The sequence below is a fragment of the Gekko japonicus genome, unplaced genomic scaffold (genome assembly GCF_001447785.1).
Source record: "Gekko japonicus isolate JY-2015 unplaced genomic scaffold, Gekko_japonicus_V1.1 scaffold450, whole genome shotgun sequence".
NCBI lineage: Eukaryota > Metazoa > Chordata > Lepidosauria > Squamata > Gekkonidae > Gekko > Gekko japonicus.
The window spans coordinates 875941-900625 of NW_015165843.1; the positions used below are offsets into that span (position 1 = coordinate 875941).

The window sequence follows — 24685 nt, forward strand, 5'->3', positions numbered from 1 at the left end:
GGAAAGAGGGAGACCCAGCATGAGATGGATGGACTCTACCAAGGAAGCCTCTGTGGCCCTCCGTTTGCAAGTTCTGGGCCAGGCTGTTAACAGATCGGACATTTTGGAGGACGTTAATTCATGGGGTCGCCATAAGTCAGAAATGACTGGATGGCACTTAACAGACACACACTGGCTGCAGTCACACAGAACATTAGCCACGCTAGAGAGCCGGAAGATAGGCGGATTTTCCGGGCGCGATCACAGCACCACATCTGGGAAGCGTAGAGCTCCCGTGGCTCACCCGAGGCTTCCTGCCGAAGATGCGGGGTAACCGCGGGGCAAGGGCGGGCATCTGATCGCGTTTCCAGTGGCATCCGGCGCCCGCCCATGTCCCCTTGCAAAAAGGGTTTCCCCCCCCCCCAAGTCTCCATGGATGCGCACAAGCACCCAACGGAGCATGCGCATACATTGGTGTACAAAACCCGCCAAACCCATTTGCCGCTCCGCTTCTTTGCCGCGCCGCAAGTTTTGTCCTATGATCGGCACCTCCCCCTACCCACGGGACCTCCATGGGACCTCCACTGAACCTCCACAAGAGGTCTGATCGCGCAACCGCGCGTTATTTAGCCCCGGGGCAAACAGCCACGCCTCCCCCCCCCCCCCGCGATATCTGGCCTGTGTGACCGGGGCCGTAATAAGGCAACTTTAAAGCTTGAGCAGTTTGAGTTCTATCTGAGTTAGCAGGGAATTGCATGCATTTCTGCTTCTGGAAAGGGAGTGATCGGAGTTATCTGTCTCACCGGGAAATGTCGAAAGGTTCTTATCTCTGACACGTGATCTTCTGTCAAGTTAAACAGCCCCACATCATCGCAGAGCATACATGCTTGCACGCTTTAATGTTCTGCCATCAGAGATGCTTTTAGGGCGATACCACTAGATACAATATGTAGACAGACTTTGTCCTTAGGGCTCTCTAAAAGATATAGAATCCACAACACACACCACACTTCATTGCCCCCTCTATAGGGATATCCGATCTCGTTTTATTACTCCACTTCTAGAGGGTGAGAGCTGGCATTCTGATGACTCAATGGTTCACTTTCTTCTGCTTAATTCTAATTGCGAAATAATGGAGGCTGTTGCAAAATGTTTATATGATGCAATCAGAAGATGAGGCTTGAACAGCCAAGTGTAAGTGACTGATGCATCTTAGTCTTTTCCCGTATTTCCATGATGTTTTGGGCTCTCATGCCAATAAAGGTTTTGTGTGTGTGTGACACATGATTTTTATTTGTCTAACTGTTGAACAGGAGGAAAGCCAGCAGGTCCGACAGGCTTTTCGGGGCTTCGTCAGCCGCGAGGTGGTGGGGAGAGCAGCGAAAGGAAAGAGCCTGCACGCTTTTTGACCCCCCTGCGTCTCATTCCCTTTTGCTCAGGTGAGTCTTTGTGGTAAGATGCACAGAGGTGGAAACTGGACTTGTGTCACATGGCAGCCCCCAGACGTCCTGGCGTCTTTTTCCCTCTTGTTTTTATTTTTTTTGGAAGGAGGTGGACGAGGACACAGCTGAGGAGGCCTAGCTTAAGTTGCCCCCCACCAAGAAGAAGAAGAAGAAGAAGAAGAAGAAGAAGAGATTGGATTTATACCCCACCCTTCACTACCCAAGGGAGTCCCTTCCCCTCCCCACAACAGACACCCTGTGAGGTGGGTGGGGCTGAGAGAGGTCTGACAGAAACTGCTCTTTTTCAAGGACAGCTGTGCCAGAGCTTGCGACTGACCCAAGGTCGCATCAGCAGGTGCAAGTGGAGGAGTGGGGAATCAAACCTGGTTCTCCCAGATTAGAGTCCGCGCACTTAACCACGACACCAAACTGCCTCTATTAACTTATGATTATTTACTGTGATCCAGGTAGAAAGAAAATATCTTACCAGCAAGAATGGCTTTGTGGTCCTGCTGCCTCCTCTAATTGTGCTATGCGGCTTCTGTAAATAAAGAATATCATTATGGGGGGGGATATTCTAATATCTGAATGCAGGTGTTATTGTACGGCCCATTTTGTTGACTGTACTGACCATAAATGACATAAATAAATAAATGCGTTTCCCTGCATGCTAGCAAAGATGCTGCTTCTGCAACTTAGAATCATAGAATGTTAGAATGGGAAGGGATCTTGCAGGTCATCTAGTCCAACCCCCTGCCCTCTGCAGGAGCATAGCCGAAAGATAGCCCTACAACATACCCGAAAGATGGTCGTCCAGCCTCTGCTTGAAAATGTCCAGTGAAGGAGCATCCACCACCTCACGAGGCAGTCTGTGTTCCACTGCTCAACCACTCTTATAGTTAGGAAGTTTCTTCTGATATTTAGCCGGTAACGACTCCCGTAATTTCCACCCATTAGATCTAGTCTTGCAATCCGGAGCAAGAGAGAATAGATCTGCTCCATCTTCTACATGTAAAGGTAAAGGTAAAGGTTCCCTTGCTCGAAAGCCACTCGAGTCCGACTTTAGGGTTGCGGTGCTCATCTCTGTTTCAGAGCCGAAGAGCCAGCGCTGTCCGAAGACGTTTCCGTGGTCATGTGGCCGGCATGACTAGACACCAAGGCGCACGGAACGCTGTTACCTTCCCACCGAAGTGGTACCTATTTATCTACTTGCAATTTCTTGCTTTCGAACTGCTAGGTTGGCAGGAATTCTACATGACAGCCCTTCAAATATTTGAAGACTGCAATCATGTCCCCTCTAAGCCTTCTCTTTCCCAGGCTAAACATACCCAACTCTTTCAGCCTGTGTCTGATGCCTTCTAACGGCACTTAACGGTGTTTTTGTAGTACCGCTTCCTTGACAATTGTATGTTGGCACTAACAAGACCCGACGGGAGAATGTGCAGCCTGCCTGGTTTTTCTCCGTATTCACTAGACGTTGGTCCTTTCCGCATCTGCCTGCTACTCTGGATTTTCTCTGTGTTTGAGTCGAGGCAATTTAAGTGCAGGGCAAAACAGCATCCAGATAACCCCAGGGCAACAGCAGGCTGCAACTGGGCTGACCACTGAAGGGAGGGAATGGGATAAGAGAAGCAAACGAGTCACTGAAAATGAGCGTAATGGAAAAGTCACATGATAGCAACAAGCAAAACAAGGTCTGGAAATGGGTGTATCCATGTGTCCCCGACTGGCTTTCTCTACCGCTGTACCTGCTCACTCTTGCCATTGTTGATTTCTACCAAAGAGGGTTGCGGGCTGCAACTCGGGCCTAAAAATCTTGCCCCCTGAGCCTGACTGTGAAAGGGAAAAGGAACTCTAGGCCAATGGTGTCGAACTCATTTGTGACGAGGGCTGGATCTGACATAAATGTCACTTTGTCGGGCCGGGCCATGTCTGCCATAAAACGTAACACCAGGTACCGGAGATATAAACTGTATAAAGGACGGCAGCTGGTAAGGTGCTCCTGGACTCAGAAGGAAAGAAGAGGTTGGATTTCTACCCCGCCTTTCACTACCTGAAGGAGTCTCGGAACGGCTTACAAACTTCTTTCCCTTCCCCCTCTCCACAACAGACACCCTGTGAGCAGTGTTCCCTCTAAGCTGAGTTAGTGTGAGCCGGCTCACAGTTTTTTAGCCTTTGGCCCACACATTTTCGTCTTAGCTCAGGAAGGATGGCTCCAGAGCAAACTAATTCATGCAGTAGCCACGTCTCTCGCTCACAACTTTAATGCCAGCAGCTCACAAAGTAGAGTTTTTGCTCACAAAACTCCACAGCTTAGAGGGAACATTGCCTGTGAGGTAGGTGGGGCTGAGAGAGCTTTTTCCAGAACTGTCCTTGAGAGAACTGCTCTGAGAGAATTTATGACTGACCCAAGGTCACCCAGCAGCTGCATGTGGAGGAGTGGTGAATCAAACCCGGTTCTCTCAGATTAGAGTCTGCGCTATTAACCACAACACCAAACTGGCTCTAGCGGTATGTCTCTGTGTATGTTATGTTCGTTTTTCAATGCGGGGAGGGCTGGATAGAAATCAAATAACTCAAAATCAAATCAGTGTTGTTTTCCATTTCCACCCCTCCAGCCTGCCCTGTGCCCACCATGTTTTTCACGGCAACACTCAGCACATTGTTTCTCCTGGGAGTCCTGCCCTCTACGGCCAGAGAGCATCGGGGCCACATTTCGGTGGTCCTCCTCGGCGCCACGGGAGACCTGGCCAAGAAGTACTTGTGGGAAGGCCTCTTCCAGCTCTACCTGGACGAGGTGAGCAGCGGACACACCTTCACGTTCTACGGGGGCGCCCAGGCAGAGCTCGAGCCAGGCCAGAAACTGATGTTTGAGCGGCTGAAGAGACTGACGTGTCCGTCAGACGTGGTGCCGGACCGCTGCGCCATACTGAAGGACCAGTTCTTGAGGCTGACGCAGTACCACCAGCTGAAGACGGCGGAGGGCTACGCCGCCCTCAGTGAAGAAATCTCGACCATGCTGAGTCAGGAAGGCCTGGCGGAAGCCGGCCGGCTCTTCTACTTCTCCGTGCCCCCCTTTGCCTATGCGGAGATTGCCCGCCACATCAACGGCAGCTGCCGGCCGCCTCCTGGGGCGTGGCTGCGCGTGGTCCTGGAGAAACCGTTTGGCCGCGATCTCAAGTCTGCCCAGCAGTTGGCGGAGGAGCTGAGGACGTTCTTCCGGGAAGAGGAGATGTACCGGGTGGACCACTACCTCGGCAAGCAGGTGAGCGTCTTTATAGGAATTCGGCCAGAATGTGACTTCCGGGAAATCCGTTGGGAAATAAAAACGTGTGGATGACTCCACGAGTATGAGCAGTCTTTAGCAATGCTCTCTCTCAGCTGGTGGAGCCTTCTGAGCAAAAATTCTACTTTGTGCGCTCCTGGCATGAAAGTTGTGAGCGAGCGATTTGGCTGCTGCGAAATGAGTTTCCTCCGGAGCCATGCTTCCTGAGCGGAGACAAAAATGTGTGAGCCGGAGGCTAAAAAACTGTGAGCTAGCTCACACTAGCTCAGCTTAGCGGCCGGGAACACTACCCACGAGTAAGGCTGCATCTACACGTGCAGCAGAATGAGGTGGTAGACTGTACAGCTTCAAACTGTGCATGCTCCTGAACACGTGCAGCATGACTTTGCTTGCTTTTGCAGAGCTATGTGCAGTCTTGTTTTGCCTTCTAGCTTTCTGATGAGGGTAGGAGTGCGGCCCTGGAAATATTCTGCTATCTGTGATGAGATGGCAAACAGAAATTGCAATGGGGTTCTGCTGCAACTCCCCACCCCCACCCCAGTTCCTTGGTTATCGCTTTGTCAACCTAACAAAAGTTTGAGTCCTTGCGCACACAAAAGCTTATCCCCACAATTCAACTTTGTTGGTCTTAAAGGTGCCACTGGACTCAAACTTTGTTCTGTTGCTTCAGACCAAAACCTACCTGCCTGGATCGACTGTCAACCTAAGTTACGCTGAAGTTGGATTGTGTAGAAATGGCTCATATTTATACTGAATATATGGCAGGCTGATTTTAAAAGCACGGATCCGTACTTACATTACCCTATTTTCTGGATCGCAGGGAAATGTAAGTACATACCTGTGTTTTTATGATCAGCCTGCCCTGGGGTCATTTCCTGCAGGAGCACACAGGAGCGGAGCTCCGGCAGTAAAGAGCCCAGGAGGCGGGCACATGCAACAAGCCCCGCCCCCTGCTCCCCGCAGCCCTCAGTTGGGCCATAAGGAGTAAGAAGCAGCCAGGTAAGTTGCAGAGCCCCCTGCCCCCGGCCTGCCTTCAGGTACAAGCTCTCCCTCTGTGAGGGCAGATCTACGCCCCCCCCCCCCACATAGCGAGCAATCCAAAACAGTTCAGTGGCACCTTTAAGACCAAGTTTTATTCAGGTACAAGCTCTCCCTCCTCTGCGAGGACAGATCTGCACGTCCCCCCCACCCAATAGCTAGCAATCCAAAACAGTCCAGTGGAGCCTGAGCAGTGGGTGTTGCCTTCTGACACACTTTTGGTGATGTCAGGGGGAGTGGCATATGCTAATATGCTAATAAATTATGCTAATAAATTATGCTAATGAGCTCCTGCACCTCTTTTTCTACAAAATGACCCCTGAGCCCTTTCTATATAACGGAGACCAGTGTTCCCTCTAAGCTTAGTTAGTGTGAGCTAGCTCACAGTTTTTTAGGCTCCGGCTCACGCATGTTGGTCTTGGCTCAGGAAGGATGGCTCCAGAGCAAACTAATTTATGCAGTAGCCCAATCGCTCGCCCACAACTTTAGTGCCGGTAGCTCAAAAAGTAGAATTTTTTTTCTTTCTTTTTTAAAAAATTATTTATGACATTTGTCATTTTATACAGCCACCTATTTGACACTTCCTTTATATTTTCAGAGTCTTTTACATGAAGTTATTTCCCCACCATTTATACCCTCTTAACCATCTTTTTTGGAATAGGGTTTCATCTTTCCCAGACTAGGATCTGGGGAACCAAGGTTCAAATCCCAGTCGTGCCATGGAAGCTCGCTTGGGTGACCTTGGGCCTGTCGCACGCGCTCAGCCTAACCTACCTCACAGGGTTGTTGTGAGGATAAGATGGAGGAGAGGAGAACGATGGAAGCCACTTTGGATCTCCCTTTGGGGGGAAAGGTGGGATATGAATAAATAAATAAATAAATTCTAAAAAAGAAGAAGAAGAACAACAAGGTAGAATTTTTGCTCACAAGACTCCGCAGCTTAGAGGAAGGATTGGCTGAGACCGTCTTCGGGTTGATGACAACCAGGTGCTCAGCAGCAAATTAGGAATCCTGAATTTAGGCTTTTTAGAGGCAGCATCGCTAGATCTGTACCTCTTTGGCAAGGCTGCCCCCAGGCGAAACCGGTGTGGATGTACCCATCGTCTCCTGGCTGTGGATGAAAGGACCCTACACGTTTTATGGGCTGGGAAGAAACTGCCCGGCATAACTTGCAAAACTGACTTTGCAATATCTCAGCGTGCTGCTGGGTGTGGACGTGAGTCAGGCAGGACGGGAGAGTCCAACGATAAAAACACAGTACAGAGATAAAAAGTAAAAGCTGGGTTTTAATTAATAACTTTTAATGTTTTGTTTCTATGGTCTTCTGTTTAGTAAGCCGCCTCGGGCTGAATCCCTGGAGAGGCAGCATAGAAATTTACTTGCATAAATCAGACGAGGATTACGTAGCCAGAGCTGGGTGTGGATAAGTGTTCCCTCTAAGCTGAGTTAGTGTGAGCTAGCTCACAGTTTTTTAGCCTCCGGCTCACACATCTTTGTGATGGCTCCAGAGCAAACTGATTTGTGCAGGAGCCAAATGGCTCGCTCACAGCTTTAATGCCAGGAGCTCACAAAGTAGAATGTTTACTCACAGGACTCCACAGCTTAGAGCGAGCATTGGTATGGAGGTCAGGCGGGACAGAAGGGTCCAACGATAAGACACAATATTAAGCCTAAAACATTAAAAGCTGGATTTTAGTTTGCTTTTTTTTTTTGTCTTTGTTTAGTAAGCCGCCTCGGGCAGATTTCCTCTGGAGAGGCCACGTAGAAATTAAATAAATAAGACAAGGACCGTGTAGTCAGAGCTTATAGGATCAGAGATAGGCACGATTGGCCTAGGCTGTAGAACTACTGGGCCTAGGTTCTGGGTTCAGGTTTCCTTGGTTCCTAACATATATAGGTCCGTAAGGATGGGCTGCGATCCAGTCAGGTCTTGGAAGCTAAGCAGGATCGGTACTTGGCTGGGAGACTGCCACAGGAGACTCTGCAGAGGAAGGCGATGGCCAACCGCCTCTGCTTCTCCCTTGCCTTGGAAACCACTTCCTGCCGCAGTGTTCCCTCTAAGCTGAGTGAGTGTGAGCCAGCTCCCAGTTTCTTAGCCTCCGGCGCACACATTTTTGCCTTAGCTCAGGAAGGAGGGCTCCAGAGCAAACTGATTCATGCAGCAGCCGAATCGCTCGCTCAGAACTTTAATGCCAGCAGCTCACAAAGTAGGATTTTTGCTCACAAGACTCTCCACAGCTTAGAGGGAGCGTTACTTGCTGGGGTCGCCAGAAGTCGGCTGCAGCTTGGTGGAACGTACATGCATAAGGATGAGTTGATCTCCAGGCTCCTTTGTGCTCCTGAAATGAATAAAGCCAAGCTAGTATTACAAAACCCCTGTCCTGATATTGGATTATGCGGTGGCTCTTTCATAAGAAGGGAATCTAATTCTTTATCAGACTGTATTTCGCCACAAGCAAATGAGCTTTCTTCCAGCGTAGAGGGTCCGGCTTTATGCCGCTTACAACTGGGAGGGAATCACAGCCCGGCTAAGAGAATTATCTGTCTATTTATGCCCCGCTTTTCAGGCCAATGGGATCCCCAGCTGGCGTACGATTTTAAATCAGTCACAATTTTTAACTAAAGCCCGTCGTTGAAATGCACAGTTCCGCTTGTCTGTGTGAAAAGCATTATGGGATGCTGCAGACTCTGTTTGGGCCTGGCTGACCGCTGAGGGGCTGGGACTGTCGTTTTGGTGTAGAGGCTAGGAGCGCGGACTCTAGTCTGGGAGAACCGGGTCCGATTCCCCACTCCTCCACATGCAGCTGCTGGTGTGGCCTTGGGTCAGTCACAAGTTTTCTCAGAGCTGTTCTCTCAAGGGCAGTCCTCGAGAGAGCTCTCTCAGCCCCACCCACCTCATCGCAGGGTGTCTGTTGTGGGGAGGGGGAGGGAAAGGAGATCGTAAGCCACTCTGAGACTCCTTCGGGTAGTGAAGGGTATAAATCCAATCTCTTCTCTCTCTTCTTATTCATTGGGTGGGGGCAGGGGTCTTTTCGTAGAAAAAGAGCTGCAGGAGCTCATTAGCATATGATATGCTAATGAGCGACTGAGCTATTAGCATATGCCACGCCCCCTGCCATCACCGGAAGTGATGGCAGAAGGGGAAGCAAACGGGGGGGGGAGGCATCTTCAAAAGCCTCCCCTCCCCTTCCCTTCCCCAGCTGGGGGGGTGAGCGAAGAGAGAAGGGGTTTAAACTTTAAACCCCTTCTTACTACAGTTGGGCCACAGGAGGAAAGACGGAAGGAAAGAGAGAGAGTAGAGAGAAGGAAAGAGGGAAAGAAACAGAAGGAAAGAAGGAGGGAAAGAAAGAGAGCAGGGAAGAAGGAGGGAAACAGGGAAAGGAGGAAAAAAGAAGAGAAGAATCCGGGAAAGAGAGAAGGAAAGAGGGAAAGGAGAGAAGGAAAGGAGGAAAAGAGAGGAAGGAAGAGAAGGGAAGGGAAAGAAAAGAAAGAAAAGACCCCTGCCACCCCCACGGATTCTGTGGGGCTCGGGGGACCCGGGGGCGGGGCTTGCCACGTGGGCGCGCTCCAGCCCCAAAAGACCCCTGGATGGGGGGGAGAATGTGCGAGATGTTAGTCCTCCGGCTGCTAGTTGGCCTCTTAACAGCTGGTCCTCATGTTGTCCTTCCCTGAAGGCAGGGGGTTGCCTAGATTGAATGCTCCCCAGCAAGAATACATGGATCTGCCTTGTACCGAATCAGACCGTCGGTCCATCAAAGTCAGTCTGTTCCACTCAGCCCGGCAGCGGCTCTCCAGGGTCTCAGGCGGAGGTCCTTCACGTCACCTGCCACCTCATCCTTCAGACTGGAGAGGCCGGGGATTGAACCTGGGACTGTCTGCATGCCAAGCAGATGCTCTGCCACAGAGCCACAGCCTCCCGAAATAATTGGGCAGCACGGGTAATTTCCTGAGGACGGGGGGGGGGGGGGGGGGAAGGGAGAGAGAGAGATGGGAGGATTTATACCCCGCCCTTTACTGCCCAAAGGAGTCTCAGAGTGGCTTACAAACTCCTTTTCCTTTCCTTTCCCCTCCCCACAACAGACACCCTGTGAGGCAGGTGGGGCTGAGAGAGTTCTTTTGAGGACTGCTCTTTGAGAGAACACCTCTGAGAGAACTTGTGACTGACCCAAGGTCGCACCAGCAGCTGCATGTGAAGGAGTGGGGGATCAAACCCGGTTCTCCCAGATTTCGAGTCCGTGCTCCTAACCACTATACCAAACTGATTCTCAGTAGGCTGTAGAGAACGGAACATTCCCTGTCTGTTGGCAGCTCTTTGGGGAACCTCCATGTTCACAGGTAGTTTACCTCCAAACGCCTGGTGCGGCCCGCAAATGACTAGGCAGGGCTGTAGCTTTCGCGCCCTGCCTGTGGGCTGCCTGGAGGCACTTGGCTGCCCTCTGTTGGGAGCTGGGCGCTGGGCTAAGAGGGACGTTTGCCCTGATCCAACGTTCCTGGGTTTGGGGTGGCTCCGTGTTCTGCTGAGATAAAATAAACCGGCAAACCCAGAACGGACCTTTTCCTCCACCAAACCAAATTCTTTTAGGAGTGGGTCATCACTGGGGGGGGGGAATTGTAGGGTTTGTCTTTTTTGAATGACGCTGAGCGTCTTGGTATGTGTGTGTGCACGGAGAGAGAATAAACCCTGTCCCCGCCTGATCGTCCAGCCAAGGTCAGGCTTCCCGTTTCGCTGAGTCATCACGCCGTTCCTCTCCACACCGCTGCCGCTGCCTGTGAGCAGCGAGAAGGCTGCCAAGTGCCCGGCTTCCAAGGGGAGGCTTTTAATTTGATAAGAATGTGGTGCATTCCGCCCTTCCCTCCCAGCCCCGTTTCTTGAGCAGCCAGTCTTGCAAAGGAAGACGGAACAGGGAACGGAGATGCCATGCCGTTTGGCATCAGCTCAGGGCTGGTTATCCCCCCCCACATTGGAAAGTGGATGACAGGTCGCACAGTGGGAGGGAGGTGTCATTTAGAGACAAAGCGGAGACTGCTAATTGTGTGCTCCGGCTCCCGGCCATGGATGGTGAGGAGAAGAAAACAGGGCCTCTGGCCATGTGCAGTGTGCCTTCCTTAGTGGCTGAGTAAGGACTCCTCCCATGCAGGTTTGGGGAGGGTGCAGTTCTTCCCAGAGGAGGGCCAGTGTGAGCAGTGGCTACAGTATTGACAGGGTCAGCTCTAGGTCTTGGGGGGTTTGTGTCCAGAATGCCTTCCTGTGGTTCCAGTTTGGTGCACTGGTTAGGAGCGCGGACTCAAATCCGGGAGAACCGGGTTTGATTCCCCGCTCCGCCTCCACATGCAGCGGCTGGTGTGACCTTGGGTCAGTCACAAATTTTCTCGGAGCTGTTCTCTCAGGAGCAGTCCTCGAAAGAGCTCTCTCGGCCCCACCTACCTCACAGGGTGTCTGTTGTGGGGAGGGGAAGGGGAAGGAGATTGTAAGCCGCTCTGAGACTCCCCTGGATAGTGAAGGGCAGGGTATAAATCCAATCTCCTCCTCCTCCTCCTCCTCCTCCTCCTCCTCCTCCTCCTCTTCTTCTTCTTCTTCTTCTTCTTCTTCTTCTTCTTCTTCTTCTTCTTCTTCTTCTTCTTCTTCTTCTTCTTCCGTTCAAATGCTTAAAGAGAGCCATCATGTCCCCCCTCAACCTCCTCTTCTCCAGACTGAAGCTTCCCAAGTCCCTCAGCCTTTCCTCACAGGGCTTCTTGGTCTCCAGGCCCCCCGATCATCCTCGTCGCCCTCCTCTGCCCCCGCTCCGTTCTCTCCGCATCCATTTTGAAGACAGTACTCCAGAACTGCACACAAGACTGCAGGTGCGGCCTGACCAATGCAGTGTACAGCGGGACGATGACATCTTTCTTATAGAATGTGCCGACTTCCCAGAAAGCATCTGCTTTTTTCAGATTCCGCCAATCATGCCTGTTGGAATTATTCAGGAGCGCTCTCCACACCACCACCGATGTTTGAATGACGTATGTTAGTTTAGGTACAGCAATTGCGGTCCAAGTGCAACCAGCTTACAGCGACCCCAGCAAGGGGCGTTCGAGGCAAGTGAGAAGAAGCAGAGGGGCTTTGCCGTTCCCTTCCCCTGCAGAGTCTTCCTTGGTGGTCTCCCATCCAAGTTGAACCTCCGAAATCGGACGAGACTGGGCTATTCAATGCTCCCTCTAAGCCCTGGAGTCTTGTGAGCAAAAGTTCTACTTTGTGAGCGACTGGCATGAAAGTTGTGAGCGAGCGATTTGTCTACTGCATGAATCAGTTTGCTCTGGAGCCGTCCAGCCTGAGCTAAGACAAAAAGGTGTGAGCCGGAGGCTAAAAGACTGTGAGCTAGCTCACACTCACTCAGCTTAGAGGGAACACTGCCTGTGAGACAGGATGGGATCCATACTCCCTCTAAGCTGTGGAGTCTTGTGAGCAAAAATTCTACTTTGTGAGCTATGGGCATTAAAGTTGTGAGTGAGCGATTTGTCTACTGCATCAATTAGTTTGCTTTGGAGCCGTCCTGCCTGAGCTAAGGCAAAAAGGTGTGAGGCAGAGGCTAAAAAAACTGTGAGCTAGCTCACACTCACTCAGCTTAGAGGGAGCACTGGCTGTACTGGGCTGCCTGCCTTCCCATAGGCTACTTCCAATGTATGTTGGTTGTGTCTCATGTGTATTGCTGCTGTCACCCACCCGGAGTCCCCTTTCAGAGACTAAAAATGCTCTCAGCTGATTTGTCTTGACCTTTCTCTGTCAGAATTCTTCGGGGTGTTTTGTGCTGGACAGTGCCCAACGCCCAGTGGCCTCTTGCGGGGACCATGATCTGACTCTTGCCTGCAAAACGGAGCTTCCAGCCCCTCCCCATAACCTGAACCCGATGGCCTTGCTGACTCCGGCGCTTCTCCATTTTACCTCCGCCCCCCCTCCTCCCCCCATAGCACCTGACTCAGCCTCTGGTGAGCCCGAGGGGACTGCATGAGTGTGCGCCGCACGCAGATTGCAAGCGAGGGCGTTTTCGGGTGAAACGTTCCACCAGCAGCTTATTCGCCGAGGCCTCTTTTTCCTCGTCTCCTGCACTTTCGCCATGCATTGACTTTGGAGACCGCCAGTTCACAAGCCTGAGAGCCATTTTGGTGTCGTGGTTAAGTGCGCGGCCTCTAATCTGGGAGAACCGGGTTTGATTCCCCACGCCTCCACATGCAGCTGCTGGTGTGACCTTGGGTCAGTCACAAGTTCTCTCGGAGCTGTTCTCTCAGGGGCAGGCCTCAAAAGAGCTCTCTCAGCCCCACCTATGTCACAGGGTGTCTGTTGTGGGGAGGGGGAGAGAAAGGAGTTTGTAAGCCTCTCTGAGACTCCGAGTGAAGGGCGGAGTATGAATCCAATCTCTTCCTCTTCTTCCTCCTCCTCTTCTTCCTCTTGCTCCTGCATATGGATTGGCCTGGGGATGCCCTGGCGGTATCATGTCGTCCAGAGAACTTCACAGGCCTTCAGAAGGGAAAGGAGGCTTCCCCCCGCCCCCGCCCCTGTTCGGTTCTTTCCCTTCTGTGTGCTGCGGAGAGCAATACCCCCCCCCCCCAATATTAGGCATTCATGCCGGGAATCAATGACCTGGTACCAGGGGCTGGACTCCTGGTAAAACACTGACAAGCTTCGGGGGGGGGGGTTCTGTGACCACAATCTCGCTCTGTGTGTTGTTAAAGAAACATCTGTAGGTCAATGTTTTTCTCTTGTCCTTCTTCCCAGGAGCTCGGGACAGCATGCACGGTCTTCTCCCACCCTTTGTCCTTACAACTACCCTGTGAAGTAGTCTGAGAGTAGGCCGTGGCTCGGTGGTAGAGCAACTGCCTGCCATGCAGAAGGTCCCAGGTTCAATTCCCGACATCTCCAATTAAAAGTACCAGGCAGTAGGTGATGGGAAAGACCTCTGCCTGAGACCCTGGAGAGCCACTGCCAGTCTGAGTAGACAAGACTGACTTTGGTGGTCCAGCGGTCTGATTCATTAGAAGGCAGCCTCAGCTGTTCACGTCACTGCGACCAGTCTAAGGTGAATCCCCCAAGTAGAGGTCTGAATTCAGGTCTCCCTGGTTCGTGTCCGACAGGCTGACCCCTGTATTTATTCAGGGAATTGGTTTGTTAGGCCCCTTTAGCTCAATAATGACACCAGACTAGCTCTCAAAATAATCTCCAGTCCAGAGCAGTGTGAAGGGAAGGGTGGGTCTGTTGAGGACTGTGTGTGTAAGGGAGACGTGGGGCGATTCTGCTTTGGCTGTTCCCTCTGTTGTTTTACGAAGCTCACGATGGAACAGAAATTCCCCTCTGCATTGCACGCTGCTTTCACTTTCTTTGATCGTCAGATTCTGTGATATCCTCTACACCAGGGGTATCAAACATGTGGCCCGTGGGCCGGATTAGGCCCCCAGAGGGCTTCTATCGGGCCCGCAGTGGAACTGGCTGTCTTCTACTTCTTCTTCCAGTTCTGCTGCTGCTGCATCATCATAGGTTTGCAGCTGACAGATACACACCTGAACAGCAGACTCAAGATTGCAACAGCACAGACATTTTGGTGCAGTAATTCAGAGCAAGAGGTGTCAGTTATCAGACGCTGTTAAACAAACAATATATGGCAAGAGTGCTAATGTTTTAAGCATGTTTTTATTTTAAGTTTTTTAAAAAAACCTTTGTGTTTGTGTCGTTTATGACGTTTATATCTCTGCTACCTGGCATTACATTTTATGACACACATGGCCCGGCCCAACAAGGTCTCATTTATGTCAGATCTGGCCCTCATAACAAATGAGTTTGACACCTCTGCTCTACACTGTTTGCCCCTTTCGCTTTCTTTGTTCATCGGGTTTTATGGTACCTTCTGCATAGATTTATGGCTGCCCAGGGGTGACTTTGCAGTCTGTACGGCGTTGCCGCGAGGTACCTGAATGTGGTTTTGAGCTGCACCTTTTCCTCCCGGTTGAGAAAACGTGAAGCGAATGCTAGGTGCAGAATCGCCCACAGTCTGGGGCAGACTGTCGAAGCCTTATGAGATTGGACTTGGCCATGAAATGCTTCTATAGGACTCCTAGCCAATCAGAAGGCTGGGTTGAGTAGCCAGTCAGGGCTGGGGAAATTTCCTGGGGAAGTCTGGAAAGGCCAGCTGCCGCCGTCTTCTATGGAAAAGGCCTCTCCTTTGAACCAGAAGACGCAAATTTGGGTCCAGCGCCTGTTGCAACCGCCCCGCCCCAGTTGCCAGTTCTTCCAGAATTGATTCTGCTTTTATGCAGATTTTCTTCTTTCAAAGGATTTTCCAGATAATCTCATTTTCCACTTAGCCTCTTGTTCAGGAGTCTAAACGTGCAGTTCTTCCAAGCCTGCCCATTGATCTAGCTAGTACTGACAGCTTGGACCGGAAATGACTCTCCATGATCTCTCACAAGGGTTTTCTTCCACTACACAAGAGCCTTTGAAATGGGAGTTCCCAGGAATCGAACCCAGGACCTTCTGCATCAAAACAAGGCCTTTTGCTTCCAAGCCATTATCCTGGCAGAAATTCTGTCCCCGGGACAATCATTTTGATCTTCTTTTTTACTCTTACTCCTCAGGCTGTGGCCCACATCTTGCCCTTCCGAGACCAGAACCGGCATCATTTGGACCCGATCTGGAACAGGCATCACGTTGAGAGGGTGGAAATTGTCTTAAAGGAGACAGTGGATGTGAAAAGTGGGTGATTTTCGTGTGGCGTGCTGGTGTGTGTGTGTGGGGGCAAGAAGGAATCAGCTTATCTATCGCTTACAAATGTGGGATCTTTAGGGTGGAACTTTGCTTCCAGGATCACATTGGAGTACTTCATGCTGGCGTTTGTTATGTTGGAGTCGGTTCTTTAAGAGAGTATGGTGGAACTGGAATCGGAGTCTCTGTGAGCTTTGTATGTTGGTACTTTTTGAGAGCCAGTTTGGTGTAGTGGTTAGGAGCACGGACTCTAGTCTGGGAGAACCAGGTTTGATTCCCCACTCCTCCACATGCAGCTGCTGGTGTGACCTTGGGTCAGTCATAAGTGCTTTCAGAGCTGTTCTCTCAGGAGCAGTCCTCGAAAGAGCTCTCTCAGCCCCGCCCACCTCACAGGTTGTCTGTTGTGGGGAGGGGAAGGGAAAGGGATTGTAAGCCGCTCTGAGACTCCTTTGGGTAGTGAAGGGCAGGGTATAAATCCAATCTCCTCCTCCTCCTCCTCTTCTTTTTCTTCTTCAACATCTGGAAGCTTTCTCGCAGTCTTGGAGTGTTTAGACTTCCAACAGCCCTGCAAAGTAGGCCACGGTTTTCTTCCTACAGGTGAAGAACATAAGCTGAACAAGTCTCATGCCCCAAGCTGCTCAGTGTTTTTGATAAGGAGAACTTCCCTGGTTCATTCTTTGAGTGGTGCAGAAGTTCACTCTGCCATTCGATGACTTACTGGTTTCAGTTTAAATAGGAGAAGTTCTAAAATTGGTTCCCAGAGCGTGCACCATTCACTGCAGCTCACAGTGCCATCTCCCAGTCACGTTTTTATCCCGCCCTTCTTTCAGGGAGCTGGTGGGTGGCCCATGTGATCCTCCCTTCCTCTGTTCCATCTTCACAACGACCCTGGAAGGTAGAGCAGGCCGAGAGGGAGCTGGCCTGCAGCCAGCCCAAAGTCACCAAGTGGTCTTCATGAGTCAGGGCAGATTTGAACCTGGGCCTTCCCGAGGTCACAGTCTGACACCAGTCACGTTGGTTCCTTCTATTTTTTGCCCCTTTCTTTTCCCCACTGTGTCACCAGTGTTCACTGAGGAAGACATTTAAAAAAGCAGTCTTGATGCGATTGCATGCACGGTTGCACAAGAATGATTCTGGGGTGGCATTCGGTTATTGCACGGATGTGCTCTTGCACAGTTCTAAGCCGCCACACACAAAATAATCTTGATGCAGCAACATTCCACCAAGTTGACTTTTTTGCCCTATCAATGCGCATACGTGTGTGTCTGTAATATAGGGGATCCTGCCAACCTAGCAGTTTGAAAGCGAGAAATTGCAAGTAGATAAATAGGTACCACTTCAGTGGGAAGGTAACAGCGTTCCGTGCACCTTGGTGTTTAGTCATGCCGGCCACATGACCACGGAAACGTCTTCAGACAGCGCTGGCTCTTCGGCTTTGAAACGGAGATGAGCACCGCAACTCTAGAGTCAGATTTGACTGGCTTTCGAGCAAGGGAACCTTTACCTTTAATATAGGGGAGGGGAAGACCAGAACCTGCAGCCAAACCATTGATGAGCATCACCCCGTGCAAAATTTGGCAACAAGCAACCATGGAGGATGCTTCCCTTTTGGAAATGGAACCAAGGCAGAAGCCAGGATGGAACCTTCTTCTTCCCAAGGCACCTTCTGCACCAAAGCCCAAGCCCTGCCCAGGGAAAACAAACAAACGGCTCTGAACATCAAGGGCCACCACTGTGAATTTATCTGTTGGACTTTACTCTCAAGGCTGGTCACTCGAGTCTTGCCTCCTGGCCCTTAAACTTGGGTGAGAAGTTTCAGCTTTGGGAAGACTCCCTTTCTCAGCTTATAGAAGCCCAAGAATTTGCCCCGTTTCACCAGGGCAAAGGCCCTTCTAGGCCAGCATCTTCTCTCCAGCTGTGGACAGATGGATGCTCCCAGGAAAGCCAGAAGCGGGGCATGACGGCACCGGCCCTCCCATCTCTTCTTTTGGTCTCCTGAGATACACTGCCTTAGAAGATGGAGGTTCCATCTAACTGTCATGGTCTTGTTAAAAAACAAAAAATATCTATGCTGCCAATGCTCCCTCTAAGCTGTGGAGTCTTGTGAGCAAAAATTCAACTCTGTGAGCTGCCAGCCTTAAAGTTGCGAGCGAGACATTTGGCTGCTGCATAAATCAGTTTGCTCTGGAGCCACCCTTCCTGAGCTGAGGCAAAAATGTGTGAGCCGGAGGCTAAAAAACTGAAAGCTAGCTCACGCTAACTCAGCTTAGAGGGAACACTTCGTGGCCGTTACTCCTTTTGCAACAGGGGATTTCGCAAAAATCAATTCAGTGCGGCAGAATGAAGAGCCGTCTTCCGTGTCCTTTGCCGGTCAACTTCTTTGGGTGACTGAGTTTTACCATTATTTGAGGAGGGGGGAGAGGAAAGGGAGACAGCAGTTCTTCGGGGGCGGGGGGGTGAGACTGCAGGCCTGCGCTTTGCGCATCGGCCGGAGAGCCCGTTTTCCCGCCTGTCGGCACAACCGGACCAACCATCACCGCCCCGTCAAGGGCACAGCGGTGCTCCGGTTCACTGCAGTGCTGCAGTATCCCTTCTGCAGGCCCGGCTGCTCGAGGCTGCACCTGCCGCCCGCGTCAGGATGACTGGGGGGGGTGTTTGCCCTCGCTTTCTGCAGCCTCAGAAACGCGCCTCCGTGCACGCGGTGCCAATTAGCAATTGCTTTTATTAAAAGCCGTGAGTGATGGTTCGGCTTGGCAAAACGGCGCGGCTTCTTCTTAGGTAAAAGGGGGCGGCAAGGGAGAGCCGGGCTGCCTGGGGTTCTCCCCCTCTGCAGTTTTTCATTCTCTAACACCCCCCACCCCACCCCCGTTCCCCTGCCCCGGCCCAGGTCGGCAGGGCTCAGTCCCGTGCCAGAGAAAGTGCAGCATCGATTACGCTAATGAATGCGCTGTGGGTTAGGACAGAGGAGGTGGAGTTCCCCGTTCCAAAGCTAAAAAGGGAGAATCAGCCTGCTGGTGTCCCCGGGAGAGTTTGTTTGCAGAGGAGCATCACGGAGAAACTTCAGGTTGGCCCCTCTCCCTATTTTCTACCCCCCCCCCCCAATTCCTTAATCACCCAGTCAGAAATTAAACAGGGAGGGGAGGCTTGGGGGGGGGGGTCAGTGCCTTCTCAAGGGTATTGCAGCCAGAGGTTTTCCCAGGGAAGGTCACTCGAAGCCATCCTTCTCCAGTATCTGTTTCATTTCGTTTCATTTCTATATCCTTTTCCACCGAGGAGCTCAGGACGGCGCAGGCCACTGCGTGAGTCCGTGCGTAAGCATGGGAAGGTGGCGGAATGATGTGACGGGGGCAGAATGATGTTTCCCGAATAATCAACGCTTACTCAAGTTACTAGTCCTCATGGCCGTGCAAAATGGGTGGGTGAGGCCCAGCGAAATCTCAGAAAGCAGAACGGTGGCTGAATCCCATTCTAGTGGTTGCACAGAATCACAGAGTGGGAAGGGACCTTAGAGGCCATCTAGTCCAACCTGCTGCTCAATGCAAGATCAGCCTAGAGCAGTGGTGGCGACCCTATGGCACGGGTGCCAGAGGTGGCACTCAGAGCCCTCTCTGTGGGCACGCGTGCCATCGCCCCAGCCAGGCCCAGACCTCCATTAAAGTGTCGAATTCTCTGCCAAATAATTTTAAGGAAATGAAAGCATTTGGGATTGCTTTCCTGACTTTGTTTGGATCATCTTAAGTTAATGTAGGAGTTGTTTTTTCTAAAGTAAAACTTCAGTATTCAGGTTAAATGGCCGTGTTGGCACTTTGCGATAAATAAGTGGGTTTTGGGTCGCAGTTTGGGCACTCGGTCTCTAAAAGGTTCGCCATCACTGGCCTAGAGAGCATCCCTGACAGGGGTTGGTCCAGCCGCTGCTCGGAGACGGCCAGGGAGGGGGAGCTCACCACCTCCCCAGGCAGCTGATTCCACTGCTGCACAGCTCTGACTGTAAAACAGTTTTTCCTCATATCCAGCCGGCACCTTCCCGCCCTTAATTCAAACCCATGCTTGCAAGTCCTCTCCTCTGCTGCCAAGAGAACAGCTCCCCGCCCTCCTCTAAGGGACAGCCCTTCAAACGCTTAAAGAGAGCCATCCTGTCCCCCCTCAGCCTCCTCTTCTCCAGACTGAACATTCCCAAGTCCCTCAGCCTTTCCTCACACGGCCCCCGATCATCCTCGTCGCCCTCATAAGAACATAAGAACATAAGAGATGCCAATGTTGGATCAGGCCAAAGGCCCATCCAGTCCAACACTCTGTGTCACACAGTGGCCAGAAATACCAGGTGCCATCAGGAGGTCCACCAGTGGGGCCAGGACATTAGAAGCCATCCCACTGTTGACCCCCCCAAGCACCAAGATGACAGAGCATCACTTGCCCCAGAGTCCCTATCTATACCTTGTGGCTAATAGCCACTGATGGACCTCTGCTCCCTCCTCTGCCCCCGCTCCATTCTGTCCGCATCCTTTTGGAACTGAGGCCTCCAGAACTGCACACAAGACTCCAGGTGCGGCCTGACCCATGCAGTGTACAGCGGGACTGTGACATCTTGCTGTACATACCGGCTTGTTTGCTGAACCTCTGTTTCACTGGCTTTTGGAACATCAGCCGACATTGCTGGCATCCTTTTAATATCTTCCCAGCCACGAGGGCTAGAGTTTTGCTTTGTAACTTAAATGAAAGTTTAGATTCCAAAGGACGCAGGTTTCATAAAACATTCCGCAGTCCAGTGTGGTCCGATTTGCAGAGTCCACATCTCCCTGCTTAACGACTGAAATGAACTGGTTCCACAGAGTAGCTTGTTTTATTCAGCTGGTTTGTCAGGGACCCCCCTCCCCTCCAGTTGCTCATTTGACTGCTTGTGCCTTTTGGGGAAGGGCTGTGGCTCAGTGGGAGAGCCTCTGCATGGCATGCACAAGGTCGCAGGTTCAATCCCCGGCATCTCCAGTTGGAAAAAGGACCTGGCAGTGGGTGATGGGAAAGACCTCCGCCTGAGACCCTGGAGAGGCCCTATCTGTCTGTGTAGACAAGACAGACCTTGATGGGCCGAGGCTCTGATTCCAAATAAGGTAGCTACGTGTGAGAGTTCCGTTCAGGGGAGGGGCCATGGGTCAGTGGTTGAGCCTCTGTTTGGCATGCAGAAGGTCCCAGGTTCAATCCTCGGCATCTCCAGTTGGAGAAAGGACCTGGCAGTAGGTGATGTGAAAGACCTCTAGCTGAGACCCTGCAGAGCAGCTGCCAGTCTGAGTAGACAAGACTGACCTTTATAGACCAAGGGTCTGATTCAGTATTAGGCAGCTTCCTACCTTAGAACATAAGAGAAGCCAATGTTGGATCAGGCCAATGGCCCATCCAGTCTGACACTCAGTCACGCAGTGGCCAAAAATACCAGGTGCCATCAGGAGGTCCACCAGTGGGGCTAGGACACTAGAAGCCCTCCCACTCTTGCCCCCTCCCAAGCACCAAGAAGACAGAGCATCCCTTGCCCCAGTCTGAGAGTTTCACCTATAAGAACATAAGAGAAGCCAATGTTGGATCAGGCCAATGGCCCATCCAGTCCAACACTCTGTGTTATACAGTGGCCAAAAATACCAGGGGCCATCAGGAGGTCCACCAGTGGGGCCAGGACACTAGGATCCCTCACACTGTTGCGTCCCCCCCCAAGCACCAAGAATACAGAGCATCACTTGCCCCAGACGGAGAGTTCCTATCTATACCTCGTGGCTAACAGCCACTGATGGACCTCTGCTCCAGATGTTTCTCCAATTCCACCTTGAAGCCGTCCATGCTTGTAGCTGCCACCACCTCCTGATGGGTGTTCCTGTGTTCATGAGCCCGTTCTTTCCCTCCTTCCCCCAGATCGAACCAGCTTCTACGAAGAATACGGGGTCATCCGTGACGTCCACCAAAACCACCTCACGGAAGCCCTGATGTTTCTCACCATGGAGCTCCCGGCAAACGTCAGCAGCTCCGAAGACGTTCTCCACAGCAAGCTGCGGACTTTCCAGTCGCTGCGAGGCCTGGATAAAAGGAGCGCCGTGATTGGCCAGTACGAGACATACGGCAGCCACGTGAGGGAGGAGCTCCAGAAAGGGCCGAACTATTTCAGCCGAACGCCCACTTTTGCTGGTAAGGCTGAGGCTGGAAGCGGGTTGGGGTGGGGGGGGGTTTAGGTTGAGGCTGGAAGTACGTGAGGCCCTGTGGCCCCAAATCTGACTCCACCCTGGGGTAGCTGGTGGTGGAAAGGGTTGTCAGGTCGCAGCTGACATAGGACGGCCCTGTAGGGGTCAGTTTTTAAAGCGAGGCCCCGCCCAGTGGAAGAGCCTCTGCTTTGCACACAAGAGGCCCCTGGTTCGATCCCTGCCATCTCCAGTTGAAAGGACCGAGCAGGAGGTGATGGGAAAGGCCTCAGCCTGAGACTTAGGGGAGCGGCTGCCAGTCTGAGCGGACAATGCTGATCTTGCCACATGATAATTAATTAGTTCTTCCTCCGTGTCTCTCCTCCAAGCTTACTTCCCAAGATCAGATGAGACTGGGTTATCCCATGCTGGGATATACCAGTTTAGGGGTTGGGAACACCCACTAATTAATCAATTAATTCACGTTTCCCTCGCCCACTTCTTACGGTTCCCAGGGGTGCTGATTCACCTGGAGAGCCTGCGCTGGGACGGAGTCCCCTTCCTCCTCACCTCGGGAAAAGTCCTGGATGAGCGAATCGGCTACGTCCGCGTCCTGTTCAGGAAACGGGCCTTCTGCACCCAGAACGAAACGGCACGGGGCAGCGCGAGCAGCCCGTGCAGACGCAAGCAGATCGTTTTCTACATCGGGCACGGGGAGCTGAATTCCCCCGCCGTCCTCGTGAGCCGTAACCTCTTCAAGCCCGTCATGCCGGAAGGCAGCTGGAAGGCCGTCTCGGATCGCCCGCGGCTGCGTCTCTTCGGACAGCCTCTCTCCGATTACTACACGTACCTCCCCGTCAAGGAGAGAGACCCTTATGCGGTCCTCATCTCTAGGATCTTCCATGGCAAGAAGGAGTCCTTCATCACCACCGAGAACCTGCTGGCATCCTGGGAGTTCTGGAGCCCCTTGCTGGACAGCTTAGCCGGGGAACTGCCTCGTCCGTACCCGGGAGGCCCACAAAACCAGCACCTCCTGGATTTTGAGATGGTGGGCGGAGAAGTGTCCTTTGTGGTGAAGGAGGCGCTAAAGATGATGGGGGCCAGCGACGAGCAAATGCCGGACCAGTACAAGACCCTGCATTCCCGGTTCCGGCAAAACCAACTGGTGACCGCTTGGCCGGAAGAACTGATCGACCGCCTGGCGTCTGACATGGAAGCCGCCGCCACCAGCGCCGTGGAGAGAGCGGGCCAGTTCCACTTGGCGCTCTCCGGCGGGTCGAGCCCGCTGGCTCTGTTCAAGCGCCTGGCCGCCCATCACTACGGCTTCCCCTGGAAGCACACCCACTTGTGGCTGGTGGACGAACGCTGCGTCCCCCTGACCGACCCGGAGTCCAATTTCCGGAACCTGCACGACCACCTTCTGCAGCACGTCCGGGTCCCCTACTTCAACATCCACCCCATGCCGGTCCACCTCAACCGGCGGCTCTGCGTGGAGGGCGACAAGGGGCCGGAGCTGTACGCCGGCGAGATTGCGGCCTTGGTGACCAACAGCAGCTTCGACCTGGTCCTCCTCGGGGTGGGCATCGACGGGCACACGGCCTCGCTCTTCCCCCAGTCCCTCGTGGGCCTGGAAGGGAGCCCGGGCGTGGTGCTCACGGAGAGCCCCGCCAAACCGCACCAGCGTATGACCCTCAGCTTGCCGCTCATCAACAGAGCCAAGCGGGTGTCCGTGCTGGTGATGGGGAAGAGTAAACACGACATCGTGACCCTGGTCAGCCGGGTGGGGCAGGAGCCGAAGAAGTGGCCCATTTCTGGGGTCAACCCCAGTTCGGGCCACATAGCCTGGTACGTGGACTACGAAGCTTTGTTTGGATGATCCGTAGCGATCTCCTCCTCTTTCACGCCCGTCGTTCGGGATAACCCTTGTGGTTAGAACCGTTGCTTCTCTGAAATCCTAGAGAGGGAGTCTGTTGTGGGGGAGAGGAAGAAATCCGCTGCCTATTAATGGCAGAAGCACTGGGATTTCCTTAACCGATCTCAATCTTTTCAAGTATTCTGCTTCCTCTGGAACCCAGCCTGATCTCTCCCCCCAACACCCCCACCCACTAATCTGGGAAATCCAGAAGGGGTTAACACCTTTCCCTGTCGTTTGTCATCTTCTGGGCGTGGAACGGGGGTCACTGGGGATGTGGGGGGAGGTATTTGTGAATTTCCTGCATTGTGCAGGGGGTTGGGCTAGATGACCCTGGGGGGTCCCTTCCAGCTCTATGATTCTATGATTGTCTGATTCCCCCCCAGCATTTATAATTCTGAATTCTACTACCTCTGCATCAGTGTCCCCTCTAAGCCGAGTTCGCGTGAGCTAGCTCACAGTTTTTTAGCCTCCGGCTCACACATTTTTGTCTTAGCTGGGGAAGGACGGCTCCAGAGCAGACTGATTTATGCAGCAGCCAAATGGCTCACTCACAGCTTTAATGCCAGTCGCTCACAAAGGAGAATATTTGCTTACAAGACTCTCCACAGCTTAGAGGGAGCATTGCTCTGCATATGGAGGTTCTATGTGGCGACCGCCCCTAGATCTATCCTTCCTCATAAGTTGTTGTAGATTTTCCGGGCTGCATGGCCGTGGTCTTGGCATTGTAGGACCTGACATTTTGCCAGCAGCTGTGACTGGCATCCTCAGAGGTATGACACAGAAAGATAGAGTACTCTCTGTGTCAAGGCGAGAAGAGAAATGGTAGGCAGGTAAGATTGTCTAGTCCTTTTGTTGAAGCCGTCATGAGCTTCGTGGCAGTACCTTGTGGCTGTGAGTCCCAGAGGTCCATGGATACATGTGAGTGCGAGGAGCTAAATACAAAGAGACATTTCCCCAATTCCTACTTCTGCCATGGGCCGATGACTTTTGCTCTGCAGTCCTCTGTTTGTCCTCTCCTCTGCAGGAATAGCCCAGAACCTTTTCAGATTGGACTCTGTTTCCACAGTCCCATGAGGAAAGGTCGAGGGATTTGTGGAGAGTTTAGCTCTTGGGACGAACCCTCAGATCTGAAAGTTTGTGCAA

The 24685-nt window shown here is 52.3% G+C and overlaps 1 protein-coding gene across 1 annotated transcript in view; it reads left to right on the forward strand.

The window, feature by feature from the left end:
- H6PD (hexose-6-phosphate dehydrogenase (glucose 1-dehydrogenase)) overlaps positions 1–23814 on the forward strand; it is a 29480-nt gene extending 5666 nt beyond the window's left edge. Inside the window, exons 2-6 of the mRNA XM_015411040.1 lie at positions 1293–1418; positions 4040–4686; positions 15346–15463; positions 21368–21637; positions 22143–23814. Of these exons, the coding sequence (XP_015266526.1) occupies positions 4057–4686; positions 15346–15463; positions 21368–21637; positions 22143–23503 (2379 nt within the window). The 5' untranslated portion in view covers positions 1293–1418; positions 4040–4056 and the 3' untranslated portion in view covers positions 23504–23814. The remainder of the gene's footprint in view (positions 1–1292; positions 1419–4039; positions 4687–15345; positions 15464–21367; positions 21638–22142) is intronic.
- Positions 23815–24685: the final 871 nt, after the last annotated feature.